The sequence below is a fragment of the Lethenteron reissneri genome, chromosome 50 (assembly GCF_015708825.2).
Source record: "Lethenteron reissneri isolate LAM-NWPU_2019-01 chromosome 50, ASM1570882v1, whole genome shotgun sequence".
Classification (NCBI taxonomy): domain Eukaryota; kingdom Metazoa; phylum Chordata; class Hyperoartia; order Petromyzontiformes; family Petromyzontidae; genus Lethenteron; species Lethenteron reissneri.
Genome location: NC_083828.1, coordinates 1040390 through 1067785, shown reverse-complemented (window position 1 = coordinate 1067785; position 27396 = coordinate 1040390). Strand labels below are relative to the sequence as shown.

At 48.8% G+C, this 27396-nt stretch overlaps 1 protein-coding gene across 3 annotated transcripts; it reads left to right on the top strand.

The window, feature by feature from the left end:
• The first annotated feature begins 468 nt into the window (after positions 1–468).
• Positions 469–26389, top strand: LOC133355056 (polycystin-2-like). 3 transcript variants are annotated; one of them, XM_061572322.1, is made up of 18 exons: positions 469–725; positions 4525–4778; positions 5265–5378; positions 7178–7311; positions 8032–8138; positions 10680–10811; positions 11378–11596; positions 12122–12347; positions 12913–13086; positions 13236–13417; positions 14338–14458; positions 15977–16075; positions 16399–16517; positions 17348–17459; positions 18808–19025; positions 21226–21373; positions 21771–21972; positions 25866–26389. In XM_061572322.1, the coding sequence occupies exons 2-18, from the start codon at positions 4529–4531 to the stop codon at positions 25952–25954; spliced, it is 2646 nt and encodes an 881-aa protein (XP_061428306.1). In that variant the 5' UTR covers positions 469–725; positions 4525–4528; the 3' UTR covers positions 25955–26389. The 3 variants fall into 3 exon arrangements, with proteins under 3 accessions (XP_061428306.1, XP_061428308.1, XP_061428307.1); XM_061572323.1 differs by lacking the exon at positions 469–725 and adding an exon at positions 817–982; XM_061572324.1 differs by lacking the exon at positions 25866–26389 and having other exon boundaries at positions 21771–23409.
• The last annotated feature ends 1007 nt before the right edge of the window (positions 26390–27396 follow it).

Below are 27396 nucleotides of genomic sequence, written 5' to 3'. Positions count from 1 at the left end.
CCCCCCCCATGCCATGACGCCCCTCCCCCTCCATGCCATGACCCCCCCCCCCATGACCCCTCCCCCCCATGACCCCCCCCCATGACCCCCCCCCATGACCCCCCCCCCCATGACGCCCCCCCCCCATGCCATGACGCCCCTCCCCCTCCATGCCATGACCCCCCCCCATGACCCCTCCCCCCCATGACCCCCCCCCCCATGACCCCTCCCCCCCATGACCCCCCCACCATGACCCCTCCCCCCCATGACGCCCCCCCCCCATGACCCCTCCCCCCCATGACCCCTCCCCCCCATGACCCCCCCCCCATGACCCCTCCCCCCCATGACCCCCCCCCCCATGACCCCCCCCCCCATGACCCCCCCATGACCCCCCCCCCATGACGCCCCCCTCCCATGACGCCCCCCCCCCCACGCCGTGACGCCCCTCCCCCCACGCCGTGACGCCCACACGGCGCGTCCCCTGTTGCCTAGGAGACGACGGCCCGGCCCGCAGCGAAGAAGCCCGCTCCACCCTCGCCGCCGCCACCACCACCATCATCAGCAGCAGCGTCAACAGCGTGAGCGCTGTTGTGGGAACGTTTTATTTTCGTTAGAGTTACCGGTGAAGTCGTCGCCATTCCCCACGGGGAATTCGCGCGACTTTCTCTTCGAGGAGGAGGAGGAGACCTCGGGCCAGAGCCGCGTCGTCGTCGCCGCCGCCACGGCGGCTTCGCGTCCTCGGGCAGGTGAAGCGACTTTAATGGCGCCCACAGCTGCGTGTGTGCGTGCTGCGGCTAGGTCGACTCAGCATTAAGTGAATAGCTGCTGCTATTCACTTAAGGCTGGGGAGACAAAGGCGGCGGGGCCTTCGTGAGGTGCGACCTCGCGGACAGCGCTCGCCCCACAGGTTGCGCAAAGCGCCACAACGGGGGCAGGGACCCCTCGTGCTGGCTGTGGTTTCGAGGGGTTAACAACAACAACCACGACGACGACGCTCTGTGAGGTAATGAGTTCATCCAGCACAGGGGGCGAGCGAGCTTGGCGTGGTGGAGAAGCGAGGAGGAGGAGGAGGTGGGGAGTGATGGCGAGAAGACTCTAAACCCTAAAAGCTCCGTCATCAATGAGTTGGAGGAACTTTCGGTGACTTTGTGGCTCCCGCCGTGACGCGTGGAGACTCTTTCTAAGCCGAGGGGTGCTTCTGTTGCCTCCCGCGTCGGGGAAGAGTGTTCGAAGTCGCCGTAATGGTCGCCGCGATGTATCGATATGTCGCACATGCGATATATCACGATATATCGCAGTACGACATCGGATACACGATACTCGTATCGATCCGTTTTTCATAACATCGTGATTTAAGTGCCTCGTTCACCTTTTCTATCCGTCCTATAGTACATTTCCCTGACAGAATAATGCATTTGTGAAAATAACGATAATTGCAGTTCACAATCATAGTTAACGTCCAAACGTTGTTGCATAAGCCATAAGCGTAAGCTTCAAATCTAGAATTAAGCCATTAGAGTTGGTGCTGTTACAGCCCCGATTACAAGACGCGCTTTGTCAGCTGCGCGCCTTGTCGACGTGGGGCCACTTCGTCCCACGCACGACACTGACGAGCGGGAAGAGGACCACGGCTTTGTTGGGTGCCTCTTCCTTTCCGGTGGCGAGGGGAAGCCGTGGGTGGGTTCCATCCCAGACCCTGACGACGACGACGATGCCCGCTGTGATTTTTGGAATTCGCGTGATCGCTGCCCAAGGGTGTAGCGTGGTGGGGTTCGCATGTATAATCGACATGCTTTTAGATCGTTTGACTATAAAACCCCACGTGTGACGATATCAACCACTTGGATGAGCCGCCACGTGTGACCAGGTCGCCTCTGCAAAAGAGCCGAAAGCTCCGTAGCCTTTACCTTGTAAATAAAATGCAGTCGTTTTGTCTTAGAGAAATTAAGACACCTGCTGTGGATGTTGGTAACAGACCCGGACAACTCCTGTCTGTCTGTCTCTCTGAAATGTCGAGATGAGACTGAAGAATATGGATCTAACTTTTTTCATTCTTAACACAGAACATGTAAGGGCTCTATTCAGAGAGGCTCATGCCCCTTCAGCACAGAGCAAAAAAGATTGACTTATAGTTGTGTTGTTAAAACGGATTTGATTCATAAAAAGAAAAAAGATTTTTTTATTTTACCAGGTAAGGCCCACTGAGCTATATAGCTATTTTTCAGAAACGACCTGGCCACAAATGATAGCTCAACGAAGTGGCTTGTCATGTGGAAATTTATTGAAGCCCAATACTCAACGCATGTTGATTCTAAATGTGGAGGGAAAAACTGGAGGACCTGGAGAAAAATCCACGCAACCGCGTGATGTACACACAAACTCCAAAATGCAGGTGTCAGGGTTGGGATCCCACGACCTCCTGCATACCAGGGCGAGGGAGTTAACATCTTGCCTAGGCCAACGGGACGTGGTTGGACCAACGTTGGCGTAACGTTCCACGTTTACTGTGGAAGCCATTTCACTTCGCCCTTCCTCGACATCCACGTTCCCACTCGATGCAAAGCTTCGCTTCACATGCATCTCATTACCCCTGTTCACTTGAAAAAAAAAGAGACCAGTAGCACACACTTCACATGGCCCACACGTCACGTAGCACACACTTCAAATGCCAAGGTTGGAGGAGAAATGGTCAGGGCTTCGCTTACATCTGCTAATTTTGGTTATAATTTAATATTTGTTTTTTTTACGTGGCGTTTTGAGCATCCTGTAAAAAACAACAACACATTTATCAATAAAACAGTTTTATTGATGATGTGTGCCTGTACCACTACCATTACAGCAGCATCATCAAATTATTATCCTCGTAATAGTGTATGGTTTTCCCTGGGCACTGCAAAAACACAAGTGTTGGAAATTATTTTATGCTTCATGGCGTTTGGAACTCTGCTGAGAAAAACACTTGAAGGCTCATTGAGCTGAGGTTCTTGTGGCTAAATATATAACATTGTAAGTCCAGTACAGTGTTATTAAACTTGGTCATTGTAGTTACATTTGATCAGGCTCCAAGGCCTTCCCCAGTGAACATTTAACATTAGGCAAACGATGGTGTGTGGTTGAAAACTTTGGTCCAATTCGGATTCAACGTTCAATGTGTACAGGTCTTTTCCTCTTTAGTAGTAAACTGAACACTCATTTATATTCCGCTTTGTTTTAAGGGTACATTGTTATAGCGATGGCAAAAATAAAAAAATATGTAATGATAACCCATCCGGTTAGTGCCCTTCCTGATGTGTCCACTTTGTGTAATTGGATAAAAAATTAAATTGAAGTCAAATGCCTTAAATGTTTCTTTAAATTATTATTGTTACGCTTGTTTACTCAGAAAAACCCCATTGAATATATTCTAGATTTGAAGCTTTCGTGACTGCAAGGATTCATACTCTTAGGTTTTTTTCGGTAAAGTCACGTAGGTAAAAATAAATAATAAAAATAAATAATATGTATTAAGTGATACAGTAAATTCAGCTGTGACGGTCCCACCTGATGACGGAGACTTGTGTTGCCTTCGAAACGTCGTGATTTATAATTTTATTTATATAATTATTTCTATTATTTTTATTATTATTATTTATTTTTACCTACGTGACTTTACCGAAAAAACCTAAGGGTACTCATTGAATCTCACGATTCCTTTTGTAGAAGGGTCCTGCTTTCTGAACGCTTTCTGAAAGCAGGACCCTAGGAGTAGCCGTGGGCTCGATCCCAGACCCTGGCGACAATGTTTGCTGTGATATTTGGAGTCCGCGTGATCGCTGCCCAAAGGGGTAGCGTGAATTTTTCTCGGGGTTCACATTTATAATCGACATGTTTGGCTGCGACTATAAAATCCCAACCATTTGGATGAGCCGTCACGTGTGGCCAGGTCGCCTCTGCAAAATTTCCAATAGCTCAGTAGCCTTTACCTGGTAAATAAAATGCAAATACTAAGGGGGAATGACAAGATCTGTATTTCCCAATTAAGTAATTTGCAATAAGTATCTTATATTTTGCTAATTCGGACCTGACGCTGGTACACAATGGTCTACTCTTCCTCCAATTAAATGGCAGGACCTTTAACTTCTACTGGTGTACAGCGCATATTTTATGGTGAATACACCTGCAGAATTAACCAGGGTGGCTTGCCTGATTCAAACTGCAACCTCTACCACGAGTGACAGACACGCTATGTCTGTGCCATGTCAACGCATTTCAAGTATTTAAAACTTCTATTCCACACTTTCTAAGTATTAGGGCATCTATGTACATACAGAATGATGATGTTTAAAGGAACGGTCACTTGACCTGCCTATTATTTATACCTTTGTCATGCTCACATGGGTTCCATAAGAGAAGCCGATCAAGAGTTTGCTTGTCTTAAAACATTGCTGATAATCACTCCCAGAAGGCACTGGCTGAAGGGTTGTGTAAGAAATATTTAGTATTTATATGTGGAGACGTATTGTCGGCTAATTTTGTTATTTTAATATTTCTGGCATCGTCTTTCAGAGCCATGAGCCGGCAAGCGCAGGGAGTGCAAGAAACTGCCTTCTGGAGCAACAACGGTGCGTTTGAGGCCGACCCGCGGGAACCGCACGGCTCCGAAGCAGCTGGCGGGGGGCTCAGCCAGCCGGGCTCCGGCAGCTCGAGCTACGGGAGCGCGGAGAGCGACAGCACGAGCCAGAGCGATGGCAGCAGTGAGCCGGCGGCGGGCCTCTGGAGGGGAAAGGTCTGCTGGGGCAAGGTCGTGGGGCTCGTCCGACGTAAGTGCCCGAGTGCGGCTCCCATGGCCCCCCACGGACTGAAAAGTATGGGTGTTATTATTGTCACTCTTGTTTACCCAGAAAGCCCCACCGAGCCTCAACACTCTCTTTTTTAGGAGGGTCCTGCACATTTTTTACAGCGGGGGGGGGGGGGGGGGGGTGATGTTGCCGTGAGTAATTTTGCAGGTGATTTCTTGGCATTTGAATGTTTTAGCCAATACCAGTTACATTATGGGTTTTTTTGCTATCGGAGGGAATTTGGGAACCCAGAGGAAACCCGTGCAGAACAGGGGGAGAACACACTAATTCCACACGTACAGGCGCCCGAGTCTGGAGTGGAACCCAGGCCCCCCTTCTACTGCGAGGCACGAGCCTTGCCACTGCACCACCCTGCCGCCCAACATCACGCCACATACACAGAAATGCTTGTGCATGCTGTGTGTGCATGCTGCGTGTGCATGCTGTGTGTGCATGCTGCGTGTGCAGGCCTGTGGGCGACACGCTGGACAGAGAGCCCCGTGCTGAACCGCGAGCGCTACGTGAAGCTGGCGATTCGCGAGGCTGTCACCTTCTCCGTGTTTCTTGCACTGCTCTGTGTGGGTGAGGTCTTCGCATTCATTTATATGTATGCCCTACACTTGAGGATCAGCTTCCTGTTTAAACATGTCGTATATTGTATATTTAAGGACAATTCCTGATGTTTTTCAGATTCTTCTGATAATTGACACGATGTTAACAAATTAGTGTGCCTTTCGTGGATGTCAACTTTTGTATCTCAGCCCGATTTTTTTCTTTTTTCCCATTAACCCAAATATTGGGATCGCATCCCCACCACGCACATTAACACGAGCATGCATTTCTGAAAAATCACATTTCGATCAATACTTTCATATTGACACAAAGCACTCGTTCAGTGATATGAGGGTGTGCGAGGGCAATTGCTTCGCAGCCGGTGTTCCGCCGTGGCACATAAGTCCCAAGTGTGCCGTGGTATTTGCAGAGTTATAGGAAAGGAATAAACTCTCCTCCGTGCCGTTCAGTGGCCATTCCAGCTCCCACCTCCCGCCCTCCCCTCTCCATTGGTCGCGCTTTCGTAGCGCGGCAGACGGCTGTCAGCCCCTACCACCGGCCCTCTCAACTCCCTCGGCTACGCCACATGTGCTAAGATCGAGCAGGTTCAAAAGTGAGGACCGTGGAATGAAAAAGGTTGAGAATCATTGCGCTAAGGAAATTCCTGATGGCAGCCTCTGATCAATTTGATTACACAGAGGGGCGGGCACAAGCAGGATGGAGTCCTTTTGGAAAAATACATTTGATGATGAAAAGCACCGTACTTAAGTGCCTAAAGAAGAGCATTTTCAATCAATGCATCTTACCTGCTGTTACATATGGTTCAGAAACATTGACGGGAAAAAACATGAACTACAACGCAAGCCTTTCCTGGACCACTGAGCCTGTTGGACCACTGAGCCTGTTAGCCCCCAGCGCCGTGGAGATGAAGCACGGAGGGCTTTGGTCGCTAGCTTCAGCTTGCGTCTCAACGCTTACAGCTGCACACTCGCCTCTTGTCGATTCAGTCTTTACTGAGGGCAGAGCTGCCTTCTGTGAATTGTTATTCCATCTCCATTTTCTAGTCCGTTATCCTGTTATTCGTTCACCCCCGGAAAGCCTCACTGAGTCTCCTGATTATTTTTCAAGAGGGTCCTGCCATGCCTTTTTACTGTCATATGCCATCAGCATCTTATCCTGTGGCGTAAAAAAATAAAAAAAAACTATAAACATTCAATATTCGGAATTAGAATATTAAGTGACTTGGAGCATTAAACTTAACATTAAAAACACATTCCTGCGGAGGGAGCTGGTAGGAACGTTGGGTTGCTCGGTCAATGGCCAGGGTCAACGACGGCGTGGTGTATTCCGCTAATATGCCTGACTGTGAGGGCGGGCACAAGCTGGCGTGAGTAGGTTAAACGTTGAGTTTTATAAGGGCACCACGGGGTGACCAGCCCCTCCCCACCCAGCCCCTCCCCACCCAGCCCCACCCCACCCAGCCCCACCCTCCCCACCCAGCCCCTCCCTCCCCACCCAGCCCCTCCCTGCACGACGGACACAATAATCCCCTGTGGGCTGGTATAACCAGGAGGTTCCTACCAGTAAAATTGTAAGGCTTGTAATGATCCTTTAATTCATCGCTTGATTGACAGTGATTTGCATGTATCGGATAGTGCAAGAACTGTTTGATGGTTTCCTGGTTTCACAGAAATGTGTGCATTCTTGAATTGGTGCCCGGTTGACGTGAGAATAGCCGAGGTGTGCCTGCACTTCCACATTCCTCACCCCTCCTGAGCTCGAAGTATGTGATAAAGACGTTCCTGTGTGTGTCTGTGCTGTGTGTACAGTGGCTTATAGTAGTCGCGTTCCATTGGCTTACGAATACACGCATGCTGTGTCGGAGATATTCACGTCATCGCCGCTTTCCAACGCTGACCCAACAACGTTCCACAACCTTGCGACAATAGAACAAGTCTGGCAGGTATTCCACCTGCGTACGCACGTGGGTGTCTTTGTCTAGTGGTCTGGAGAGCAGTAATCTCGTGGTTAGTGCACTGGGCTACACGCCTGACCAGCTGAGTTAGATTCCCGTACACGGCCAATATTAGTGATGAATATATCTCAACCAGTACTGGGCCTCCCCGAGGTCTACTCAACCTTAAATGAGTACCTGCTGTGGTGCATAAACATCAACACTGGGGAGATGAAGGGTGGTGGTGTTGGCCACCCAACCACCCGCTTGTGTGCCTTGCACTTTCATAGGTGCTTGCTAACAGCCCTTGTGCCAACAGTCTGTAAAAGGCGCTAAGGGGAATCTTTATCTTTGTCACGTGATGTGTGGGATTTGGTGCTTGTATTGGGTGTGTAAGGACTATGCAAAATGAAAATAATTTATCTTGTTAGGACCATTCTGGTATTTCAAGAATTACCTTGCAAGTGCGTAAATGTGTCAAGATAAATAGGCTAATAGATACGTGAGTGGGTGGGTTCGTATGTGAATGGTTACATTGGAAGGTGAGTGTAAGTTAATAAGCAATCAGCTAGGTGAGTGTGTAAATATATTAGGTAAGCAGTGAGTATCAGCTGTTATTTATGAATAGTTTTTTTACATTATGAAACTATGCAACTGATAATTTGGTAGTGATTGATAATCTATGTGCATGTGCTTTGGTCAATAACGATGCAATGTGTCTCTCCCCAGTACCTTACCGGCCCATTGCTATGGGCTTTGTATAACTCCGGCTCCAGAAACCTAACCAATGCAATGGTTAGTGGGGAAAATCTGGTTGTGGAGCCTGTGATCATCTGGTAAGAGCCTGCATGTAGCACGAGACCTACGCTCAATCCACTCGTTAGGGCAGCACTACAGTGCAGCGGTCACGCTCGTGCCTTGTAGGAAGAAGCGCCTGGGTTTGATTCCTGACTCGAGCGTCTTCTCGCGTGGAGTTTGTATGTTCTTCCCCCTGTTTTGCACGGGTTTTCTCTGAATTCTCCAGTAAAAAAATAAATGGAACTGGTTTTGGCCAAACATTCAAATGTTGGAAAATTACCAGAAACTTAATTAGCATTACACAAAGCAACATCCCCTCACCCCCCCCTCCCTACTGAGAAAACTTGGCAGGCCCCTCCTTCACAAGAGTCTTGAGACTCGCTGGGGCTATTCTTGGGTAAACATTATACATGCTTATAATACGTAAGGTTTTGCATGGAATGAAACAAAATGTATGGCGAGTGCTCTGCATTATGACCCTGGTGAGACCCGGGTTTGTGTCCCGGCCATGGCTAATAACATAGAGCGAGTTGTGCGCACTATGTGCTGTGTGGAAATGATGTTTCTTAGTGGACATGAGTGTTTGTGCAATAATCACGCAAATCCACGCTGACTTTTCTACAACTTAATTTTGTTATGATTATTTTTAAAACGTTATTTGTCTAAGGCAATTATCCACTGCAAGAAATGTATTTGAATTCATTTTTATTTATGTTTGTCCACTGTTTTCAATATTTTGTATTTTCTTGTTTTTGCCCTGGTATGTATTTGGTTATTTTAGCTCTGATATTTATTTGACATCAGCAGAATCAGGCTTGTTTGAACTAATGTAGGTGAAGATTTCAGTAGTAATTGGTCATCGATAATTATCGACTCTTCTCCCCTGCCTGTACTGAAGTCGAGCTTCAATACAGACAATGCTGGAGCATAGTGCCGTGATATATCTCTCATGTGCGCCTTTAAAATCCTTGCAGTGTAGTGATTTGTAATATCAGCCAGGCTATGTTGCTATGCATGTGGCCTGTAATTCACCACTGTGGAGGTAAGGGTTGGCAGATCGCGCAAATGTTGTATAACTCCATTCCCGCTGGTGTCGAGGATGAGCCGTACCCCTGGCTTGCCAGGAAAAGACTACAACAAAGTGCATGGATTTTCTCCAGGCACTCTGGTTTCCTCCCACATGTATGAACACTCCTTAATTGGCTGAAAAAATCTTAATCTATGCACCTTTTGTGTGCTGTAAATAGCCAGCATTGTGCATGATGGAGTTGCATACATGATACTACTATATAAAATTTAAATATATTATTTTGCCACTGGAGATGTCTCGTGCTAAAAAACACAGGAGCCAAAGCATTAAATTTGACAAGTCATTGCCACAGCAAATGCACAATGGTTTTCCTTCACAGCAAGCAGCACCCTATTTAAATTGAGGGCTTATCCAGCATAAATGAAAGGAATGTGACAAATTAATGTTTGGATCATTTTTAGGTGACCATGACACGATCATCGGTAAGACTGCTACTTGCCCAGAAATGCAGCCTCATTTGAACACAAACGACATCTCGATAAAGCGCTTCGACAGAGTAAAATGTGACTTGGAAGCCAATAATCACACGGCGTGTGTTGGAGACAAATTTCTGACCACCATTCTTTTTTTTGCGTATGGCTATATATGTTGTGGAGCTAAATGCCAATGTTGAGGTCTGCTAGCCACGAGAGGGTTTCAGGAGAGGAGAGTTCGTGTAGTTTTGATATTCCCCCTTTATTGAAGGAGCACAGACTAAAGTTGTATGACCTTAAAATACACTAAAAAAACTAAGTAATTTGAATGCTTTGCTAATAAATGTTCCATGCCGCCGTTTGGTTGTGAGTGTCGGTGAGATTCTTAGGCATTCATACATTTATTCTGGTATAAGATTCCTCTTAGCGGTGAATGTCTCTTGTTCTAAATAAACCTCTTGAGTTTTATTTCCTCAAAAAGGACAAAGTAGGTCTTGGCTTCTGATTGGATCTGACTCAATGATAACAATGGTAACTTTTAACGTACCACGGTATTCTCTTGCTCTCGAAGAGCGAGAATGACTCAAAGGCAGGAAGGCAGCCACGTGGTGAGCTGGCGGTAAATTTCACTACGAGCTTTGTGGTGCTATTAAGGTATTATAGGCCAATTAATTAGTGGTGTTTTTACACGTGGTAGGAGACTGGAACAAGTGGTAGGAAACTGGAGCATGCGATGGGGCAGCGCTGTTTCATACAGATGGAGCAAGCGGTGTCCACATTTTGCTGTCACGTTATATATGGCTCCTCGAAGCCCATGGGAAGGAAGTTTCACAACATTTGTGTGATCCATCAACCCTGGCCTCCACAGTGCTGGATTACAGGCATGCTCCAAAACCGCCTGGACAAGTCTACTGTCAAACACGTTTCTATCGATGCGTTAAGGATTTGTCGCAGCCTGCTCTGCATACACGTTTGTTGTAAACCACCGTTAATCGAGTTCTTTCAGCAAGGCTCTAAGTTTATAAATGTGTAATTATTTGCTGATGTGTGCACGCACATGCATGTGTGTTTTGAAGGCAAGCACGTGTTCACAACAACTCCTGTTGGTCTTTGTCCACCAATTTGGGGACTGGAACGACAGAGTGTTATGGGCCGTACTCATCGGCAAACGAAAACAAGGATCCGTTTGGGCCTGCAAACAGCACTGTGTAAGCCGCACGCATTTCAAGTATCGCTGTTAAAATCTAACTTTTTTAAATTTACTGGCAACAGCAATAATAAAAACAGTTAATACCGGTTCGTTGCACATATTGTCTAAGAACAATAAGGACAAAATGTTCAGCTTTTAATTGAGAGATGCAGGGAGCTGCTGCCATAGTGCTGTCATGGTTGGTGCACTGGACTTGCGTTCAGAGGTTGTCGGTTCGATGTCACCTCTTGGCGCGACAGTTGAAACGACGGTGCAAGTTTTCAGTTGGTGAATTCATTCATTACATGCTGCTGGAGACCGGTTCCTGACTTTAAAACCGGGAATTGATTCAGATAATGGTTACCGGTTTACGGGTTGTCGTTTAACAACCCTAATCTCAAGTGTACACAGAATTACAGCTGTACACATCTAAAAGAAAATCACTGTGTTTGCACACGTGAGTGTAAAGCCTTGGTCCTGCACTATAAGCGTCGCGTGAACACCAAATGGACATTTTTTGTTCCAAACAATTATTATTGTTAAGTGTTTGTTGTACGTGGCACGCGCTGGCACTGTGGTGTGCAGATGGCGGTTTGATTCGGAGGCGGGCGTTCCGTGGCAAGGAGCGCTGGGCTGGTACGGCCCAGGCGGGTACGCCGTTAGGCTGCCGGCCGACTCGAGGGCCGCTGCGTGGCGGGAGCTGGCCACGCTGCGCGACGCCAGCTGGTTGGACAGGGCCACGCGCCTCCTCTCGGTCGACGTCGCACTCCTCAACCCAAACCTTCGCCTCTACATGGTCGTACGGTACGGGGAGCAGATTTCCTTGCAGCCCTTCCTCCCCCTACAGCTACGTGCCATTTTGTGATGAATCACGGATCTGATTAAGAAAATCGATGTTTTTTTTTTTTTGGCGCTGGATAATATTTTCATTTAATTTCCATAAGTTACAGATAGTTCTTGAACGTGATTCAATGCATGTATGCATCATGGGCGTTAGATTAAATTATGATCGATGTTTAAACGATGTCTCAATGAATCATTACGTGTGTGCTCGCTGAACTCCGTGACGACTACAATGCCTTTGACTCTCTACTCGGTGTTATAATTACCATCCTTGCCGGAACCTTTCCATCGTTTGCCGAAAATTCTATCACGTTTTGACAACGCACGGTCTAGTCTTCACGCTGACACATGCACACAGTGCCTATCGTGTGCCCTGCTGTTTTGACAGCGCCGGTTATAATCTTGCCGATGCACATCCAGTGCCCACCTGTACCCACTGTGCTCTGGCGTGATACTTTTCCCCAATACTTCCGTCAATGTCCCTAGGCTGTCCATGGAGTTTCCCCCGACTGGAGGAATCCTCACAGCCTTGTCCTTGACTCCCGGCCGCCCGCTTGGCACCCCCCTGTGGGATGCACGCGCCGTGTGTGGCCTCCTGGCTGCGTTGCTCACCATCTACTATCTGGTGGAGGAGGTGCTGGAGCTCAGAAACCTGGGTCCCGCTGGCTTTATCTCCTCGCCGTGGACCTTCCTCGACATTTCCATCATTGCCGTGAGGAACACAGACCGCCGTTGCCACCATCGCTGTTAGCATCACCACCATAGGGTGGCGCAGTGGTAACCCTCGCGCATCACAGCATGAACCGCCTGGGTTAGATTCCGAGCTCAGGCGCCTTTGTGTGTGGAATTATTCTCATCCTGTTCTGCGTGGGTGTCCTCTGAGTTCTCCGTTTTCTTCCCATAGCAAATAAAACACATAATGTAACTGGTATTTGCTTTATTTGGTATTTGCCCTGCTCTTATACCACAGGGCTATCACGAAGAAAGGTGCGACTCAGTTTCCCCAACACAGTCTGGAGTAGTTTCACAGTAGTGAGTGATGTTGCCGTGTACCATCACAAATAAGTCATTGACGATGTAACATCTCAAATTTGGACCACAACGCTGGCATGCAATGGCCTTCTCGTTTTTAATGATGTCGCGGGACCTTTGATGTCCACTGTGAAGCAGACAGCACGTGGTACATTAATGTGAACACACCCGCAGTAATAACCAGGGCAGCCTGCTGAAGTCTACACGGGGAATCTTTGTCTTTTGTTTGTGACGTGTGTGTGCAGCTGTGCGTGGTGGGCACGGCTTTTGGTGTCCACCACGGAATCCTTTCGAGCTCATTACTCGGAGAAGCGTCTTCCAGTCGAGCCATGAGCTTCTCTACCGTGAGCACCGTTGCCGAGTGGGAGCAGAATTTCATCATCATCACAGGGGTCATCGTGTTTGTGGCCTGGATCAAGGTAAGGTTCCCGCACACACACTCATTTCCCTGTATAATCTCAAACAAGAAAAGATGGAGCTGTTAGCTCTCGCTAACAGCACTTGCCCCAGCAGTCTGCTAAGGCGATGCGGGGGGGGGGGGGATCTTTGTCTTTGCGCTTGCTTCCAGGTGGTGCGGTTTGGAGCCATGTGCCGCACACTGACGATGTGCGGGTGTGCCCTCACCCGCTGCGCCTGGGACTTACTCGGCTACACGTTGGTGTTCGCCACGGTGTTCCTGGCGTTCGCACAGCTGGCGTTTCTCATCTTTGGCGGCGCGCTTCCCGACTTCAGCTCGTTCAGCTCCTGCATGTGAGCACCATGGCACCAGCACCAACATTGCCAGGCACCTGCGGCCTCATGTGCACCCACCACGGTCATTTCACGACATTTAAAAATAAACATGTCGGCGGACAACCCTGTAAAATCCCAAACAATTAGCCTCTAAATTAGGACATACAACCTGCAACGCCGAGCAATGTGTTTATTGTTGGAATGTACCATGCGTTGAAAACATGAAACAAGAAAATATTTAATGTATAAAAAAAAATATCCTTTTGGACACTCGCGCCACCGTGGCACCCCATGGTAGTGAGATGTTCCAGAGGAAAAGTATTACAGACAGCAGAAGCAGAGGAGTGACCTCACACTTATATATACACACCTCTGGTGTGTAACCTGAGCAATGAGTGTACTGATTATCCCTCTCTTAAGGAGGAAGATGCGTTCCAAGAAAAGGGCACAAAGTGAAACCGCACGAGACAGCTGCCTGCAGAGGAGCGCATACCACACACACACGGACAACGTTCTCCCACGGTCGACCACATTAGTGAATTCAAAGAGCATCTAGTGAATTTTTGATAGAAATAACTTCACAGCATATACACAAAATCGCATCAACCCAATCCACATTAATCAATGGAAAACTGAATGCGATTTTATGATTATTATTTTTTTTACCCAAGAGAGCCTTGCCAAGTTCCACGACTCTTTAGGAGGGTACTGCTAAGTTTTGGCAGAAAGGGCCAATTAATTAATTTTTTATTTCATTTTTTTAGAGCACTACGCCGGCACACAATGACCTTCCCTTCTTCGAACGCAGTGACGGGATCCTTAACGTCCATTGTGAAGCGGACGCCGGTAGCCCTGGCTAATTCTGCAAGGGGTAATAACCGCATCCGAACTAGCACGCACCCCCCGAATGACGACGATGTCCTTGATTCTGTCCCCAGCCTGACACAGGTGCGTATTTTGCTGGGAGATTTTGACTTCTCATCTCTGGAGGCTGCAAGTCGGATCATGGGGCCAATCTACTTTGTTTCCTACGTGTTTTGCGTGGGGCTCATCATGATGGTAAGGGCCTGCTTACAGTCGTCAATCTGTACCTGACGAGACGAAACTATCATAACAGATTCATCGCGTAGACCTGAAATCCACATGTTTTAACCAAAACAACAGCAGTGAGCATTGGTGACTATACTCTGCTGATGAATGCAAATAAGAACGAACCTGGTGCACAGTTATCTATCACTGCATCACTGCTGCCTGCCTGTCGGTCGGTCGGTCACAGTTGCACAAATTTATTTTGATGGTGACCAAAGATAACAGCACCGTAATGCACATCTTCAGGAACTACTTCTGACTTTTTGACAATGCACAGAGGCTGTGTGCTGCTTACTTGTGTTGTTTGAAACGTAAGGGCTTGCTTCATACACACACTCGGTATTAATCATGTTTTATCAATTGCAGGGTTTAGTTTTTGTTTTAAAGGACACCCCCTTCTGCGCCGGTTGAAATCAAGAGAGCAGAGCAGCACAGCTTGAGACGTTTCTCTCGCAGCGCGTTGTGTTTTCGATTCGTTTGCTTCCGTTTGGATGGGCTAAGATGAACGGTGCTCTCTCCACTTGAGAGAATTGTGCAGTCGTGGCTCGACACGTGGCCTGTAATCCAGCACTGTGGAGGCAGCAGCGAGGGTTGGGGGATCACACAAATGTTGTGAAACTCCCTTCCCGTGGGCATCGAAGAGGGAGTCAAAACCCTAGCTCGCCAGGAGAGGGCGGGACAGCAAGAATGTGCTCTCTACCTCTTCCGCCTTTATGGGATGGGGGGGTTTCCCCCTCGCACACATGGGTTTCCTCCAGGTGCTCCGGATTTAACACTCATTAATTGGCTGATTCCACCTTAATATGTGGAGAACCACAGAGCTTGGGCAATTGTTAGCACCGGTTCATCGCGTGGCTGCCTTCCCGCTTGTCTGTGGTTCCTCCCGCCTCTGTGTCTTTCTCTCTCTTCAAGAGTGAGTGAGGACTGTACAACGAGATGACACCACTGTACCCCAGTGGTGTCATCTCAGAACTGTGTCCAGGACTTTTCTCCCCGAGTTCCTCAGCCAACTCTTGGTGTCGTTTTCTGTATTTAAGCGGTCCTGGTAGATCTGCCGTCCGTGAGTTGATTTTCATTTGGCGCCGATGACCATGGTCGAGCCAGGATCTCGCTCGGATGGCCGACCGAGTGCAGACAGCATGCTGTGTATGCAGCTGCTGCTCTGGCGCTACATCTTTGCCAGCAGAAGACCGTGCAAAATAAATAGTAAATAATAAATAAATTGCATATGGTACTATTTTTCCACAGCTATGCTCCTCTTCTTCACAAACCTGCACTCACCAGCACAGTGAAGTATGATAAAATAACCCCATATGGCTGGGGAGTGGGAGGCCTTCATCCAGCGGTGGATTGAACATAGGCGTCCCCACGCACGCTTGCTTGTGTATGTGGGGTGCGCATGGCAAATGATCTGGGTCAACGCTTACAGGTTTTCCCACCTCCTACCCTGTACTGGACGTTAACTACCCCCCTCCCCCCCACCTCTAGGTGATGTTCCTGGCTATAGTGAGCGAAGCGTACTCTGAAGAAAAGAGCGAACAAGCCCACAGCCAGCCTCAGTTTCAGCTCTCCAGCGTGATCAAGCAGGTGCGTGCGTGCGTGTGGGGAGCGGTCGTGTAACGGGTAGTGCACCGTACTAAGGATCCGGCGACCCGAGTTCGATTCCCTCTCATGGCCAACACTAATGACAATTATCTGGACCAATTCCTGGGCCTTGCCAGGTCGATTCCGTCTCAAATAAGTACCTGTTGCGGTGTGTAAACATCACCGCTGAGGAGGCAAAGGCGGCCGCTCGTGGTGCTAGCCACCCACCCGTCATGTGCCGTGCCAGCCTTCATTGGTGCTCGTTAACAACACTTTCCCTAACAGTCTGTTAAAGGCTACACGGGGATCGATGTCTTTGTGCACAGGGCTGGATGAAGGTGGTGGACAGACTGAGCTGTAAGAAGCCACGTGTTGCAGGAATACAGAAGACTCTGCCCCCCTCTGGTCAAATTAACTTTGCCACATGGAGACAGAATCTGAAAGGGTAAAAAAAATCTGCTTTATGTTTCTTGAACTTCTTTTGCACCGTAGGTAGCTAACCGTGCTAACCTGCTTTTAAACATTTGGCAAATAGTATTCGTACAATGACGCGTGTTTACCCAGGAGAAGCTTCACTGAGTCCCATGATGCTTTTTAAGGAGAGCCCTGTGAAGTTTTCACAGTAGGGGGCAGCAAACGCTATGCTTTTTCCAATTAAGTATCATTTTTCTAAATTTGGCAAATTAGGACCATGATGCCAGTACATAACGGACTACTCTCCTTTGAATGATGTTACGGGATCTTTAAAACGACCACTGTATACCAATATGCAATTTTTTAAAGGTTAAACACGCGCAGTATTAACCTGCCGGTGTATTCACCTGCCTGCCGGATTAGAATCTCGAATGTAACAAACAAACGTGTCTTCTGTGGTGGTGCTATGGTGGTGTGAACTGGTGGTGACGTGGTAAAGTGTTGTGGTGATATGGTGGCGAGATCTTAACTACCTCGCTTGGTATACAGCAGGTCGTGGGTTCGATCCTGACCCTGACACCTGTATATTTGGAGTTTGTTTGTCTCTCTCCCTGTTTAGAGTATTTGGTTGCTATACATTTCAACGTGAAAAGCCACTGCGTTGAGCTGTCACTTACAGCCAGGTCGCTTCTAAAGAAGAGCTACGTAGCTCAGTGGACCTTACCTGGGAAAATAAAAATAGTCTCGTCATAGTTTAAAATAAAATAGTTTAGTTTAATGCGGTGTGACGTGGTTTGGTAAAGTGGTCAATGGTGACGTGGTGTGACGTGGCGCTGTGACATTGCATCGCTGTGGGTGCAGACAGGGGTTTGCCGATGCTGAGATCGAGGCGGTGTTTGCGCGGTATGATGGCGATGGAGCCCTCACTCGTGCTGAGCAGCTCCAGATGAGGCGGGACCTCCGTCTGGAGAAGGTGACGTGGATGTGACTGATACCAGAACATTTAAATAACTCAGCAATTGGCATAATCTTGCTAATTAGGAAATGTAAACTCATCATCTTCCAGCAGATGTGGCGTGGCTGTGCGGCTGATATGTCTGATGCACCATCCTCAAATTCCCTGCTGTGTGTCCTCTCTGGAACTCCAGCCTTGGTCCTGTTGATCTTGAGAAGACACTCTTCTTAGACATTTTAAAAATCTAAATCATCTCGAGCCTCCCGTAAATCCCGTGACTTCGGTGTGGCCACCCCCGCTCTGAGTCCCACCCTCTCCCCGCCACTCCCTGCGAAAACACATGCCGCTCCTCCATGCTGCAGCGTCGAGGCCCTGATGATGCAACCTCTCCCCCCCCAATACTCATCTCTGCTGACCCATTTGCTCGCGTTTTTATCTGTTCCTCTTACAACCATTTTCTCGAATCTCCCATTGCTTTGCTGCTCTCGTCCCTTTCCTGTTGCTTTGTCTTTTTTGCAGACATTCCTTCCTTGACTCCCCTCCCCCATGGTGTGCCATGGGCACAAAGTTGTATGTATGTTGAACTTCTTTTGCACTGTACATAGCCAACCGTGCTCATCAGAGGTTCAAAGTTGCTTGTATCCATCAATCAGGCTCTATTTATACAGTCCACTTCACATCAATATTAGCATGGTTGGCTACGCACGGTGTGAAAGAAGTTCAACATACATAAAATGCACCCAAGGTAATATAATTTTAAAATAATGTTGAAGAGATTAATGCCGCACAATTCCTTGCTTGAAATAAAGAGACACGATGGATTTTACTTCATGTAGAGCGCTATCCTGGGGATGAAAGGGCTTACTGGAGGGTGAGATGCCCCCCCCAAGTTTCTCGACCAGCAGACAATACGTCTCCTTCACATTTCCATCTTTCCACATGAAAAAGAAATCTAGAATTTCGTACGCAACCCATTGGCCGCACAGCCTTCTGGGAGTGCATCATTTCAGCAACATTAGTTCAATACAAGTAAACTCTGGAACGGTTTCTCTCATCAGCAGAGCCAGGCTTCGTATGTATTCATGTATCTTGAACTTATTTCATACTATACGTAGGCAACTATGCTAATTGGAAGTGCTAATAGGAGGCTTCCTATTAGCACTGCTGATCTTACAGACAAGGACCCTGTTTTTACGATATGGGTCTGAGTTTGACGTAAAAGTATATAATACCAATCTCAAAAAAATAATTGGCGTTGCGGAGAATATACTTTACGAATAAATACGTACATAGACTCTTAACTTTAAAAGAATTGGAGAATCCGGTGACGACGCGACGGCCGTTTGAGTTTTGGTCGTTTTTCCAGGAGGCTCTGGGAGGCTCCGCGGACGAAGTGGGGGACGATGTGGACACCTCCACCTCGCGCTCCCGTCACTCGCTGCCCAGCCAAGTGACGAGCCGCGACGACGACGAAGACGATGATGACGACGGAGACTCGGATGAGGACGATGACATAACCGTCGTCCGTCGTGGAAATCACCATCAAGGCGGTGGCGGCGGCGTCTCGCGGGAGGAGTTCCGAGTGTGAGCCCCTACGAAAGCACGGATGTCGTCGCCCGTCTCGTCGCTGTGCACGGTGTCTGTTGGTCATGGCTCGGTTGGAGCGATCAGTTTGCGCGTGCAGGAGTGAGGTGCATTCCTTCAAGTTTTTGTCTTAACCAGGCGAGAACTCTGGATAAGTTTAATTGGCAAGAGTGACCTGGGTGACCAAAATGAAAAAAAAAAACAATAACATAAAACAGTGTAATAATGAAACAAATTGAAGTTGGAAAAAAAAATCCGCGTTACAGAACCAATAGAAAATGGTGCACAAACAAGTCGATATTAAGTAAAACGAGTAAACCACACGTGACCATCAGTCCATCCCACCCAGCTAACCAGCCTGCAATATTGTTCTTGTTATACTGTACAGAGCCCGGTCTCCACCTTGCTCTTGCCTTCTCTGTACTGTATGTTGCGATTTATTTCAGTATCTCACGTTGTGTCTCATTCCCTGTCCCCTATTCTGCCTCTCCCTCCCTCTATACTCCTCTTCTCCCTCCACTGTCTCTCACCCACTTCCCTGCCGATATCTTTCTCCCTGTTTCTCTCACCTTCACTCTACTTATTCCCACCTCTCCCTATCGTGTGTCTCTATATCTTTGACCTCTCCATAATCCTCTCTCCCGCTGCTTATCACAATCTCCCGCTGTCCTCTTTACGTTTTACTCTCTCTCTTTCCCCTCTCCACTCTGTCTCACCTCCCTCTTCCATCCCTCCCTCCCTCGCTCGCTCCCTTGCTCGCTCGCTCGCTCCCATTCCTCCTTAGTATGAATATGATACTGTGAGTATAATCTATATATATAAAATCGCGAATCTGTCTGTCTGTCTGTGTGTGTGTGTGTGTCGCCGGACCATACGCACTTTCATTGGACGAAATGTCAGGGATTTGCGACACACCATTGGTCCGGCGGTTGCCCCTGCATTGCGACACACGATTGGTCCGGCGGTTGCCCCTGCATTGCGACACACGATTGGTCCGGCGGTTGCCCCTGGCAACGGCTAGCGACGCATTCGCCATTTTTAATTCCCGTTAAAAATAGGCGCACGCATTAACACACGACTCTGACGTTAATTCATCACAGTTTCACGTCCTCTTCAGTCCCCTCCCACCCCAATGTGTTCTATTACTGTTATAGGCTCCGTAGATAATTAAATAATAGCGATTAGACACTATTATTGTAGCGCGGGGGGGGGGGGGGGGGAACGCCACCCGTACCCTGCCTCTGCCGGGTGGGAAATTTAGGCGAGGCCGGAGGCTCTGCACGCTACTAGGCCTCGACACCCACCACGCGAGTCTGAGGTAAATTCATCAAAGTTTCACGTACTCTTCACTCCCCCCCCAACACAATGTGTGCAATTTATATTACTTTCAAACCCTACGCGCCAATAATCTATTCTTTAAATGGTGACTGTACAAATACTCATTAAGCTGGGTGAGCGTACTGACAGTCTATAATGTATACTGTAGCCTGCTTATTAAATTGCCTGAGTCTACTGGCAGTCTATTATGTAGACTGTTGCCTGCTTATTCAGCTGCGTGGGTGTACTGGCAGTCTATAATGTAGACTGTAGCCTGCTTATTATAATCGATTCTTTAAATGTTCTTTGGACAAATAGTCATTAAGCTGGTTGAGCGACCCCAGTTCGATTCCCACTCACGCCCAGCACCGCTGACGATTATTTGAACCGGACCTGGGCCTCCCCTAGGTAGACTCAGCCTCAAACGCGTAACTGCTGTCGTGCGTGAACATCGTCACTGGGGAGACAAAGGCGGCCGGGCGTCGTGGATCCAAGACCCGGGCGAAGCCGGGTAGTCAATCTAGTTGTATGATACACATCTAGGGTGGAGGGTGGGTGGGGGGTGAGGCATGACAGTGGTGCGACGCAGGAACCCGGCTGGACGCTGTGGGGTGCGGGCGACGTGACGGCACCCAGACAGACAGGAATCCACCCAGGTTATCACGCCATCAAACTTTTTTTCTGATATAGTATGATACGTGGATTATAATGAATTTGAGCCGGACAAGTTACTTTTATTGTTGCACCTCCAGACCACGGGAGATGGTGACGGCTTTGGGGGAGGCCTTTATCCAGCAGTGGATAGACAACGACTGATGATGATGATGGTGGTTCATCGTAGCATGCTCTGTCATGGTGATAGCACGTTGCGTGTTGCCCGTAGGTTGGTGCGTCGTGTCAACCAGATGGAGCACTCCATCGGAAGCGTGGTCTCCAAAATGGATGCGGTGATGGTGAAGCTGGAGGCGATGGAGCGGCAGAGGCTGCGGCGGAGGGATGTGCTCTCCCGGCTAATCAGTGGGATGGGCGAGGTGACGCCGTCACACCGCGAGCACACGCCGTCACACGCCGTCACACGCCGTCACACGCGCGTCGCACGCCCTCGCAATAAGCTGGCGGCTCTCGAGCTGCGCCAGGCTGACTTGGCATGGCTCTTTTGTATGGTGGAAAATATCTGTGCTGGGCTGGGGGCGGTGCAGGTGTGACACGGGATAGGGGGTCTGTGGCTAAAAGACGGTGCCTTTAGTGGATCGGACCACATTAGCGCAGGGTCACGGGGATGGGCTGTTTTGGTAACCCCTCCTCTCCCCCTACCCAGTTGAGCCCCCCTAAGTGTGCACATTCACAAGGGAGCCCTTACGTCCTCAGCATCGGTGCAGTGCTGCTGCCGGTACACCCCGTTCACCACGCTTGCGCTTTGTTGCACAGGAGGAGAGAGGCTCCTGGCCCGGACAGGAAGTGAGGCGCGACCACATGGAGCGGCTGGTCCGCGACGAGCTCAAGCGATGGGACTCGGACTGCTCCATCCGCCCGCCCGGCGTGGGGGTGGTGGGGGGCTCGATCCCTTCCTCGCAGGTCGTGTCCACCGGTGGGGCGCTCCGCCCGTCCTCTGGGGGATCGGCAGTTGAGGGCTGAGTGCACGCACACCCAGGACGCTACACCCTACTGCACGCACTACCACCGCACCACATTGTGCCCGCACGCCCTGGTGTGAGACGGAGCCGTAAACAATCCCTGTGCCCTCGTTACATCCGAGGACCATATTCTTAGTCTTGGCTCGGCCCTGGCTCGGCTCAAGTTTGAGCCGCTCGGTCGCATTTCGAGAGGCATGAGTGAGCGGCCGCTCAGCCACGGTTCAGATCAGGCTCCTGGGAAATCCTGAGCATGGCTTAGGGCCTTTCATCAGAGCTGGTTCAAGTTAAGCACGTGGTTCACGGCTGGCTCTTTTGGGCCATGCCTGAGCTGAGCCGTGGCTAAGAATACGGGCCTTGGTTATGTTGCGCAGTCGGCATCTGGAGTTGGGGCCAACGTGTGAATGATCCCACCTCGAGCCACCCAACTTAGCGTTGCATTTGCAGGACCACTGCAGTAAGTTGTTGTATCTAATTTTTGTTACATTTACGTTTCACACGTGAATAGGGACCACAGTACTGCAATGGCACGTATTATCACGTGTGCTGTTTGACCCTGCGTAACGTTAACACAAAACAATCATGAGCATCGCTGTGGAGAATACTCGTAGCAGACAGTCCACCTCTATATCTATGTCCACAAGGGCTTTTCGGAGTGTAGAATGTCAGCAGCATTGGTTAAATCCAAGCAACACTGCTGCTTGTGGAGGGACGGCTGTATACGGAGGAGATTTATTGTCTGCTTAGTTATTTAGTTTTATAATTGCATAAGGATTCTCGAGTTAAAACCACATGCATGTCTGCCTCGTATGGTTGTTTAGTGGAGTTTGCCCTTGTGGAATAGAACTATTCTGTTGAAGATTGTGGTGGTGGGGTGGTTTTCAGCTAACCGGGGGTGGGGGAGGGGGAGCGGTGGCGCAGTGGTTAGCGCTCCACGTTTCGAACCCGGCGACCCGAGTTCAAATCCCGCTCACAACCAACGTCTGTGGCGAATATCTGAACTAGTCCTGGGCCTCCCCTAGGTCAACTCTGCCTCAAATGAGTACCTGGTGTGATGTGTAAACATCGCCACTGGGGAGACAAAGGCGATCGGGCATGGTGCTGGCCACCCACCACTACATCGTGTGCCGTGCCAGCCTTCATCGGTGCTACTTGCGAACAGCACTTGCCTCAAAAGTCTCTTCAGGTTATACGGGGGATCTTTGTCTTTGTAGTGAACCGGTGTTCTTGATTTGTCAGCAGTTGTCTCGTGTATGTTGTGGAGTATTGCCATGGTTCAGTATTGCCATGGTTCAGTATTGCCATGGCCATGGTTCAGTAGTGACTCAAGTGATGTGGCCAGAGTTCATTGCCAATTCCACAGGTGGTGTTTGCTTTAGATAATGATGATGTAAATATGTAGGGCAGGTTCGCTGGTTTTAAAACTATTTCGAGAACTTCTTTCGCACACGATTATAATCTTGATACATTTTTCAGGAATAAAACATTCACGTAACAGTCTGAAACGTAACAAATATAAAATGGCAGTTGGCAAAATATAACATTTTAAATTAATGTGCAGTTGGTGTTACGTTCGTATTGTTACGCGGAATTGGAATTTTAATACAGTATAATTTTCAATTTGGCAGTGATGGCTATGCATGTGGCCTGTAATCCAGCACTGTGGAGGCAGTGAAGGATGGTGGATCGCACAAATGTTGTGAAACTCCCTTCCCTGTGGACATCAAGGAGGGTGCCATACCCTGGCTCGCCAGGAGAAGGCGGTACAGAAAAGTGAGGCCGAATCTCAATCTGTTCCATCTGTATGGGATATTGCTGCCCCCTCACACACATGGATTTTCTCTGGGTACTCCGGTTTCTTCCCACATGTAAACACATGATTTGGCCGATAACACCTGAATGCATAGAGGACCACTCACCGGCGGTTCCTCCTCGCGCCAACGAGTCGTTCTGTCTCTCGAGAGCGAGGAGGGATACCATTCGGCACGTTACCAGTATAAGTTATTATATTAATCACGCGTTCTTAGGCTCGATCGATGACAGAAAGTGTCACAGAGGCTACTCTTAATTGCCTTTGTCATGAAGGGGCGATCTCTGGCATGGGCAATGAATTCCTTTCATCGTCTGCGTTTGCCATGCGCTGGGTTTTTGCACTCCATCCTCGCTTCTCACGTCAGAGCACCACCTCCAGTGGCCCTCTCTGCCCTGACAGATGCACGGCACGACACCAAACACGCGGACACAGCCAACGGCACAACCGCACGACACGCAGACACGCATCGTGAACATCACACCTGCGTTTATATTATAATCTATGTTGCATAGATTTGTTTTAAACAAGCTCCTTTTTTGGAGTGCCTTGTAGCCTAATGTGAAGTAGGTACATCATTTGTACTCTGTGTGTACTCGTGGCTTGCAAGTATAAATATGCAGGCCATCTCAAAATGATTTCCCAACCTATTTTTAGGTAGTGAACAATTTAAGTGCGTTGACTTCTTTACTCGGTGGTATAATACATTTAAAGACACGTGATTTATGTTATTATAGAGACAGCAGCTCCTGGTGTCTCAAAATGTGTGGCCACGGCCGGCGGGTTTAGCCAATTCCAATTTAGATCACCCACTAAAACTATTTCACCTTTAGGGAGGCCCCCAAGAAGCTCTCTCAGTGCAGATGCAGCTTCAACGTCTTTCCCACTAGGCGGTCTATAGCAGCACACCACCAATATGTGTTGATTATTAGGGAGAGTTATTCTGAGAGCCAGACCTTCAAAGCAACATTTTTTAGACAAGGAGGAGCTGGTGAACATGCAATAGTATTACGAATATAGATGCCAATTCCACCTTCTTTAGATCCTCGGTCAAGCCGACAAAGGTTGTAGTTGTCAATCGTAATCTGCAAGTCATTGACGGCAGGAGTGAGAAACGTTTCTGTTAGGAAAAAAATGTCCGAGTCAAGATTTGCCACTTCTAGTTTTAGTTGACTTAAATTAATCACAAGCCCTCTGATGTTGACATGCAGAACACCAACACCTTTTCTGCCAGAAAAATCTACAGAATTATACGAGTTCTTTACATTTGGGCCAGGATGAAGCTCAATACCACCCAGAAATCAGAGAAGTAGAATTAATAGTTTGCACAGGTATTTTCTGTGAAAGGATGAAGAGCGACGAACCTTGGACAAATAGCAGCAGCTCGCAGATGGTGTTATTTTTAAGAGCAGAATGAAGTTTGGAAGGAGTGCTGGTGAAGTAATGGGACAAAGATAGGGTTTAAAAGGATACAATGATGGAGTGTAGAAGTGTCTATAAGCTGTTTCATTAGCAGGTGTAGTGGCAATTTGAGCAACAAATATGGACGCAAAGTAACGCGGGTAGCTGTTTGTAGAGTTGAGTGTGGCACTATATATGGCTGGGAGGGACAGCAGTAGGATACACAGCAGGAGAATTGCCATCTTTAAAATATCCGGGGTACACAGTTTAACACACAAGCGGGAAAAAAAATACATATACTTGTAGTCCGAGTGCGTGAGAAAAAGTATTGCCGCACTCGTCACCACATGCACGGCTTCTCGCCCGTGACTCGGGTCGAACATCCCCCCCCAGTGGCGTAGCCAGGATATTTTGCGCCCGGGGACGAACTATAAAATTGGCGCCCCCCCCCGTTTAATCACATACCAAAATGTAATTACATGACATGTAGGCTGTGTGTGGCGGATATATACACTTTTAGGTTGAGGTTTAGATGTGTGCAGTAGTTTCAGGCTGCCGCGCCCGCCGCAATAAGTTATAATGTGACGTCAGCCTCATTTTGGCGCCCCTTTACCTTGGCGCCCGGGGACATATGTACCCCCCTGCCCCCCCCTAGCTACGCCTCTGCCCCTCCCCCCCCAGACAGGGACAGCAGATTCTTGGCTGCTGTGGGCTCGGCTGTACCGCTTGCACCGCCTCCTTTCCCTGCCGCGGGATGGTGCTCGAGCTAGCCCTCCTTGAGCTCAGCCCACTGCTGGAGAGTTGCTGCTTGGCCTCTCATGACTGTTGCCCGACCAGACGGCCCCACTGAAGCCCACACGGGGGACTCTTCATTCACGACCATTGCACACGGCCGTGCCCACCTTGAGGAGGATCGATGAGGGTAGATCATTTATGTTGGCCGTTTCCGTGGGAACCATCGCCGCGGCGACGTGGTCATCACTGGCCGGTCCCTCCCCATGGCCGAGGCAGGGCAACTTTCAGGAGGGCAGCGAGCCAGGGTCATCCCCACCGTCGGTGTTGCTGCAGGACTTTCGTTTGTCGCCCGCCAGCGGCATGTCATGGTTGCCATGTTGCTTTGTCCATTTTGTATATGAGTTTATATGTTCAAATATATTTCTGAATAAACGGATGATGATAAAAAAAACCCCTAACATGCGTGTTTCTCTGCTGATATGGGTTAAGCTTAGGGGCAAGCTCTTGATTCTTCATGATGTTGAGGCACTAAGGACTTTTATTTAAAGTCCCAAAAAAAGACAGGTCTATCATGTAGCCTTTAACAGACTTGGGGCAAGTGCTGTTCACGAGCATCTATGAAGGTCAGGTAGATACGTCACACTTGGTGATATTGACAGCATCACGCCTGGATGCCTTTGTCTCTTCATCAATGCTCATGTTTACACCAAACCAGATACCCATTGAAGGTTGAATCAACCTCGGGGATATTCGTTACCGATAGTTGGCCCTGAGGCGGGCATCGAACTCGGCTCACCAGGTTTGTAGCGTCGTGCACTAACTACTGCGCACACGGCCCCCCACTCGGCACCAATCGTGGTCGGGTACAATTAACAAAAAAAATCCCCAACTTATTTAGTCAAAAGCACCGTGGTCTTCAAAGAGAAAAACATGTAATGTGCGACGTGTCGGGCAAAGACCGTTCATCGTCGCGCACAAACAATGGTAGGGTCGTGTCCGAGGATGCAGTGTGACCACGTGTTTTATTACAACTCTTTCCCAGAGGGTAGAGACACATTTATGCGATGTCTAATGTACTGCACCTAAACCTCATGTTCATTTGGAAGCGAGGGATGGCAAACGGGATGGGGGAGGCTTTCATTCAGCAGTGGATAGATCACGGCCGGTGAAGAACGTCCACATCTTGCTGATCTCAAACGCAGTGCGCAAGGCCTTCACCACGTGGGCTAGCCCAGGGATTTGTCACGCTCGCTCTCCGCGGCTGCTTTGTCCACGTCTGGGCGAGTAGTTGTGCAGCAGGAACATTTAACGGCGCGTTCACCATTGTGTAGCAACCATTCGTAGATTCGCGCAAGCAATGACGTGTGCTTTGAAGAAGCGCCATTTCCCGAAACGTCACCTATTATATATTTTCATTTTAAGGCTGCGGAGTTTTTAATGAACGCGTTGACTCATTCGCGACGAAGTGCGTCGCGTA

Excerpts from the sequence above, each read along its gene's own strand:
- LOC133355056 (XM_061572322.1), top strand. The coding sequence starts at position 4,529 with ATGAGCCGGCAAGCGCAGGGAGTGCAAGAAACTGCCTTCTGGAGCAAC. Across the intron at positions 7,312-8,031 it reads CAATAGAACAAGTCTGGCAG|TACCTTACCGGCCCATTGCT; the intron begins GTATTCCACCTG and ends GTCTCTCCCCAG. Across the intron at positions 10,812-11,377 it reads GGGCCTGCAAACAGCACTGT|ATGGCGGTTTGATTCGGAGG; the intron begins GTAAGCCGCACG and ends TGTGGTGTGCAG.